The sequence below is a fragment of the Sardina pilchardus genome, chromosome 8 (assembly GCF_963854185.1).
Source record: "Sardina pilchardus chromosome 8, fSarPil1.1, whole genome shotgun sequence".
NCBI lineage: Eukaryota > Metazoa > Chordata > Actinopteri > Clupeiformes > Clupeidae > Sardina > Sardina pilchardus.
Genome location: NC_085001.1, coordinates 30,564,918 through 30,572,417, shown reverse-complemented (window position 1 = coordinate 30,572,417; position 7,500 = coordinate 30,564,918). Strand labels below are relative to the sequence as shown.

At 44.8% G+C, this 7,500-nt stretch overlaps 1 protein-coding gene across 3 annotated transcripts in view; it reads right to left on the bottom strand.

Moving 5' to 3' along the window:
- LOC134089193 (ras-specific guanine nucleotide-releasing factor RalGPS1) overlaps nucleotides 1-7,500 on the bottom strand; it is a 175,439-nt gene that overhangs the window by 32,169 nt on the left and 135,770 nt on the right. For all 3 annotated transcript variants that reach the window (XM_062543549.1, XM_062543550.1, XM_062543548.1), the window contains one exon: nucleotides 6,904-6,997. In XM_062543549.1, the coding sequence (XP_062399533.1) occupies nucleotides 6,904-6,997 (94 nt within the window). The remainder of the gene's footprint in view (nucleotides 1-6,903; nucleotides 6,998-7,500) is intronic.

The window sequence follows — 7,500 nt, the reverse complement described above, 5'->3', positions numbered from 1 at the left end:
CTGTACCCCAGCCTGCGTCCTAGTCAGACACCAGGTCCTCTTCTCTTCTGTACCCCAGCCTGCGTCCTAGTCAGACACCAGGTCCTCTTGTGTACCCCAGCCTGCGTCCTAGTCAGACACCAGGTCCTCTTGTGTACCCCAGCCTGCGTCCTAGTCAGACACCAGGTCCTCTTGTGTACCCCAGCCTGCGTCCTAGTCAGACACCAGGTCCCTCTTCTATACCCCAGCCTGTGTCCTAGTCAGACACCAGGTCCTCTTGTGTACCCCAGCCTGCGTCCAACGTAGAGTCTACCTGGGAGCGTGTGTGTGAGTGCAGGTGGCATGTGGGATAGAACAGCTGTGGGCTGGAATGATGTGTCTCAGGCCCCGGGCCAGTGTCTGCTGGAGTTTTATGGCTTCTCTCAGGTGTGTGTGTGTGTGTGTCTAACTGTGTGTATCTGACTGTGTGTGTGTGTCTAACTGTGCGTGTGCATGCGAATGTGTGTGTGTGTGGTGTGTGTGTGAGAGCGTGTGTATGTTTGTGTGATTGTGTGTGTACAGTTTATCTGTGTGTGTGTGTGTGTGTGTGTGTGTATGTTTATGTGATTGTGTGTGTGTGTGTGTGTGTGTGTGTGTGTGTGTGTGTGTGTGTGCACGTGTGTGCTACAGGTGTGCGCGGCGCCTCCGGTCTCTATACTGACATTTATAAGCTGTAGGAACAGACCGGCCGCAGCCCTGGCCGACACGCTCCTGTGCCCCGCATGTGCTTCTGTCTCGTCCACCACGGGCCAGACATCTCGTCTGTCACGGCCGATTGAGTGAACACGGCGCTCACACACTCTCACATACTCTGTCTCACACACACACACACACACACACACACACACAAACACACACACTCGGCTAATTGAGAGAACACGCCGTTTACACAGAGGTATTGGTGGAACTGATTACAGGGATGGCAGTAAACGCTAAAAACGCTGAAACACCTGAAATGGCTGAGCCCTGTAGTATCCGAAATGGAAACATACACACACACACACGTAATGACACACACTCACACTCAAACTCAAACACACACACACACACACACACACACACACGGCTGAAAAGCCTGAATCGCCTGGGCCCTGTAGTATCAGTATCAGAAATAGAAACATACACACATACACACATACACACACAGACACACAGACACAATCACACACACACTCTCTCTCTCTCACACACACACACACACACACACACACACACACACACATACACACACACACACACACACACACACAAACACACATACACACATACACACACATACAAATAGCCTGAAATGGCTGGGCCCTGTAGTATCAGAAATGGAAACATGTGGGTCAAAGAGCGCCGTCCTGCATCCAGCATCTGGATCGGAGAATAAGTGCCGCTTTGAACAGCTGGCACGCTCACCCAGTCTAGCAACATGGCGAGACATTAAAATGGCAGGCCAGTGTTTTTCCAATTCTGGAGATCTGATCAAGGTCTGATGCGCATTTAAAAATAGCAAATATGTGCTGATCTGGAATCTGCTGGCGTGGTCAAGGAGACAGGACACATGGTGAGAGCATGGCCTGTGTTTGTCCGGCTCTTCTGAAGATCTGATAAACATGTCACATGTGTTTTGGGCTGCTAACTCTTGTGCAGGCATTTTGACCCTTTCTAGACCATGTAACATTACGGAGCAGAGGACTAGTTTGTCCTTTCTTTTTTTTTTTTAAAGATTATTTTTTGGGCTTTTTATGCCTTTATTTGGACAGGATAGTAGAGAGAATGACAGAAAGTGAGTGGGAGAGAGGGTCGGGGTGGGATCTGGAAAGGACCACGGGGCGGGAATCGAACCCGGGTCGCCAGCGCACGGTGCAGGTGCCCCAGCCAGTTACGCCACTGCCGGGGCCTAGTTTGTCCTTTCTAATGTGTCATAAAATGGATTGTTCCGGTCCTTGATCATGATTGGCTGAATCACATTCAATTCCGTTGTAAAACACAACACAAACATACACCTTGACCGCATTTCGTTCTATAGTAATGCACTACCACAACTTACACAAAAGTTACACAAGAGTAGCTGCATCTCAAAGTTGCTTGGCAACTATTCAGGTAGACGAAATATATGTAATTCATTTATATACAGATGGTACGGGTTGAGAATGCTCCTTTCTTTCCCGCACATCGGGACTCCCGAAGCATCGGGACTTTAATTAAAAGTGCAACCGCAAGGGGGCAACATAAGACCGCCCTAATAAAATGAAGGTTCGGCTCATACCGGAAAACACGGAAAAACCCGAAGACACCGCGCTGGTGACAAGCAGAGAAAAGAGACATCACGCTCGGCATGTCAGATTGCAGTTTCAGAGTTTTCGAATGTTTTACAGCGTACCTCACAGCTGGCTCTCTCACTCGACGTAGCCTATAACTCAGTCAGTCCAGCAGAGATGCCAGAGCAACGTTTTGGTCAATGGAGAGGGAGAGAAATGCTCCGCATATCCGTCTCATTTAATCCGTCTCATTTAATCATTAAAATGAAGGTGATGACTGGCGAAATTATAATCAAACGACGTTTCAATAAACCATTGTTGAAATTAATGAAAATGGTTTTAGAAGCCTTCAATTCAACCTGAAAGACTCGATAGGCAACTTTAGATTAATTCATTAATTCATTACGGTTACAAGACCGCATTTCCGTGAATAGGCTATTATTGTCAAGGCGAAGACGAAAGAGATGGACAAGATGGACATTTAGGCTACATGTATGCTAGGAATACTTAGAAATGTGTAGGCCTATAGGCTATTTTAAAACGGAGGCATGTTCATTTTAACCGGCGACGCTGGGTAGCTTACCCAGCACTTTATCACAGATTTTGTCCCCACCACTTTTGACAAGTGAAAATAAAATGTATTTAACAGAAATATCTTTAATAGGCCTACATGCCTATCATGTCACTTTACTCATAACCGTAGGCTACATGCATGGAGAAGATCGCGCATTTTGTAACATTGTAACAATGAATGGTCAGATATGCGATAGGGCAGTGAGGGTGATTCATTGTAACCATCGACTAGTAGGCCTAGCTCTGCAAAAGAAGTTTCTAGCAACTTAGAATATATGGATCTCGTTATGCATGTTCATGTTGATTCAGAGATAGACATAGACTACCGTGGGCTACTGTGCGTCAATATAACAGCATTTTATCATGTGGTGAATTAATGACTAACGTCAGTTTAACATGTCAGAACTTTTGATCGGCGTTTCAAGTGCATGCCGCGAAAAGAAAAGTTAATATGTGAATTCGTGGTTCAGCGCGCGCGCACACACACACACACACACACACACACACACACACACACACACACACACACACACACACACACACACACACACACACACACACACACACACACACACACACACACACATTTTTTACATTTACATAATAGGGCTCGGGCACACGCCTTGCATTCTAGGAATATCGCCGCCATTTGGTAGCGCACTGAACGTAATATCCATTCATTCAGATGCACAAGACAAGAAGCAGAAATATAGTAGCGATTTATTCTTTTCCTCTTGCGATCGTGAGTTGCACTGTTACACCCCACTACACAGCAACATACTACCAAGAAGGCAAAAAGTAAGTAACAGGAACACACTAAAAGGCGGGAGTAAATCCATAGTAATCCATAGTAAACTAAGGAGTGAAGCTGCCAATGTGGCTGTGCCCGCGAAGTTTTGATGTCTTGATCCCGAGCCCTAGTGTCAGGAAGTGTCTGTCGAGAGAGAGGGGGAAGGGAGGCAATCGTCCTCAGTGCCGCATATAGGTAGGCTATAATGTCTAGTGAACTGGTTAGACAAGTGTGGGGGAGGGGGAATGATCGCACAAGACAATTGCTCTTCATGAAATGGGTAGTCTCACAGACGTTTGTCGATGTTTAAACGTAGCCTACTACATCACTTGCGAAATCGTGAAAAGACGTGGCACATAGAATTATTAGGCTACTGGATTTAATATAGCAAGTCCATAGACTTTGTTCATCCTATATTAGCCTATATTAAAATGTAATGTGCTGCGGGGAAGCATTGGGGAAGTCAGTTTAAGTTGTCCTGTAACAATTTGCCTCTTATTATAATCAATAGTATGCAGCCACTACGCACATAATAGCCTAGGTTATTACCCCATGCAAAGGAAGGCCTTAAGTTAACGGACTGAAGGCCTGTTTACATGTCAAACATGCATTAAATCTAAGAAACGAAAAACACAAATATCATGTATTGTGTCGTAAACAGTTAATGACTTCGTGGCTGGCCACTATGCGCAACTGCATCGCGCAGTGAGCTGAAGGATAGGAGGACCGACACTTATTAACACAAAGCTTTGTAAAGCACTAACAACCACCCCTCAAAGTTCATTGTCCATAAGTCCAAACAATAAGTATAAAAATCCGACAATCCAAAACGATAACGAGATCTCCCAGAAACGAAAAACAAGTTTGTTGAGTAGCCTAGTCCTTCCAACAATCTCAGCTTTTGCGTTTGTTAGATAAAAGGCATTCTGTCCTGCTGTATTCCAATGAGAAAAAATCATCCACAAGGTAGGCTAAGGGTCACGGTAATGCAGCATGCAGGAATCTATATACGCACAAAACGAATGAATGGGTTATATCGGCCAAAACGAATGAATGGGTTGGGAGAGTCGTCTGGCTGTGTCAGCAGACTGCAGTCGGTCTCGAGGGGTTAAATAGCGCACGTACTTGAATTTTAATCTGAAGAAGACCACACGGTCGAAACGTCATTCCTTTGTGATAAAGAAAATAAAATAAAATCAAAAAAGAAGGATTTCAAGTGTGCGAACCTTTTTCCATTTTTTATGATTTAGCCTACTCTTGTTCTGCACCTTGACCGGGGATGTGCACAAACTTTTTTACTACACTTGAATTTTAAACCAACTCTTCAGCCTATATCCTATAGCCATACTTTAATAATCAGATGTTATGCTCATTTTTGTCGGCTACACCTCACCGGCAAGCACGCACGCAAATGCTGCTTTTGCACATCTACAATATTGGCCAGGCTATATAGAATAGGCTTTTAGGACTGTATTTTGCCTTCGTGCAACTTTAGTTGTGCTCAATCTAAATTGTCCAATCCAAATATTGTCAGTAAGGATAGGTCATATTACCAAATGGCGAACCTCGAAAATTATTTAGGATATAGAGCCGTGTCCATTACGCATGCAGTTATTTGTTAGGCTATTGTTTTATTTGAGTGTTTTTGTCTACCATGGCAAACATAGTTGAAACGTTCGCTCTAAACTTATGTATTTCCAATCGGCTTTCACAATCAGCTACAGCTGCGCGGCGCGGCGCAGATGATCGCCATGAAAACTTGCAATGTCTTTACAGAACTGCTTCCACCTCCCCGAGTCGCGAACGCAACATGCACAACAACCGATATTTAGCAAACACATGTATTTCCAGCTCTCAAAACCGATGAGGTCCAGACCTCAGTGTCCTCATAGCTGCCTACAGCCATGCATAGTAAGCCTAATGATAGCCTAATAGGCATAGTTATGACATTAATAGCCTATTAATGACCTCATGTCGGAATGGCACGTTGTTTGAAAAAAAAAAAAAAGTTAAATAGGCCTAGGCCTACCGCCGAGTGGGGATATGTCGGAATGAACAGCGGATACCAGCTGGGTTGTAAAACATTACTGTAGGCTATTCGTTGATCTTATCGATGCAGTCCTTGCGGCCACTTCTCCCCATCGTAGGAAACTTTCTGCTTAGTGTTGACAACACAAAGGCCTTCACGTTGTGTGGCAGTGCTTGCTTGCCCTTCGATCCATCCCAGTTGGTGGTTTTGCACCTGTCCCTGAGTTATAGTCTATATGAGTAAGCGCTTATGCTCTAACCGCATAATAAAAGAAGCACCTGCAGCAGTGCTTATGGCAAGGCTATTAACACCTGTCACTGAGCTATGGACAACCAGTTATGCTCGAAAATGATCATAATAACAGACACACCTAATTGTATGGCTCTACGTTTAAACACATCAAATTAGCAAGCATTTCCGCAGCAACGTTTGCTTTCTTTTTCTGTCGGTCCGCGGTTGCTTGGTCAATTGCGCAGCAAATTGACCATTACATTACTTATATTTCTTATAACGAAACGCGAAGAAAAAATACGAGGACTGACCATCTCGTTTCTCCGCGTTTCCCCCAATATCATGGCGACAAAGAGAAATAAATATGATTTGACATTTAAGCTGATTGCTGACAAATTTGCCACACAATTCGGGAGAAGCAGCGGACAGGAGCGCCACAACAAGCAAGCACTTCTAGCCCAAATTAACATGGCAACGTTGCCTATGACTAAAGTGTCTAAGTAGGCTAGTCCTACTAATATTACATTTGATTGGTAGCATGTTTGTAGCGCGCCAGTTTACCCATCCCCTACATCAAAACAGCTTAGAATCAATCAAAGAATCAGCTGTGTCGGCGTTAGGCTGTAGGCGATTTTCTATAACCATTTTCATTCATTTCAACAATGGTTCATTGAAACGTCGTTTGAATAATTTCGCCAGTCATCACCTTCATTGTAATGATTAAATGAGATTAAGGAGTCGACTATTGACGGATATGCGGTCTTCATCATTTTGAAATGCGGGATGAAACTTTCTGCCACCTGGTGGTTGTTTGGGTACATTGCCTTAGCCTCGAAAAAAATCGGCTTGACGGCCTGCGGGATCTCTTCGGGAGTCCCGCGGGAGAAGGTGCATTCTCAACCCGTACCCACTGTAATAGAGCAATAAGGCACTCAAGCCTCTTGGGGGTTATTGCCTAATTATAACACCCTTTCAGCCCATAGCATCATAAGGCCTGTAGGAGGTCCACTTACTTGTAGTTGTCATCCTCCACAAACTTCTGCAGCTCCTCGATGTAGTGCACGGACATCAGATACTTCTGCACGTGCGGGAGGGTCAGCAAGTGCTCTGTTGGCACAGGGACAAGATGACCTCAGAGGGAGAGAGGGAGAAGGAAAGATAGAGACAGAGAGAGGGAGCGGCAGAGAGAGAGAGAGGAAGATAAATAGACAGACAGAGAGAGAGAGAGGGAGATGAAAGAGAGAAAGATAGAAATACAAACAGAGAGCGAGAGATGGAGAGAGGGGAAGAGAGAGAAAGAGAGAGAGGAAAATCAAGAGACAGACAGAGAAAGACAGAGAGGGAGAGATAGAGAGAAAGAGAGAGAGAGAAGAAACTCTGGGGATAAGACAAGCTGCAGGATGTCCAAACAGGAAGCGGGTCTCTCTATCATATCTGTGTCTCAGCACAAGGGTGGGAATGACCACAACATGCAACTGGTCTGCTCTGGGTAAGGGTAAATTCACCTCATGGCTCTATTAAAAACATGTGTGTGTGTGTGTGTGTGTGCAGAGTTGAAAATACATTATACCAACACTGACACTTTTTCTGCAAACTTCTACATCTACATT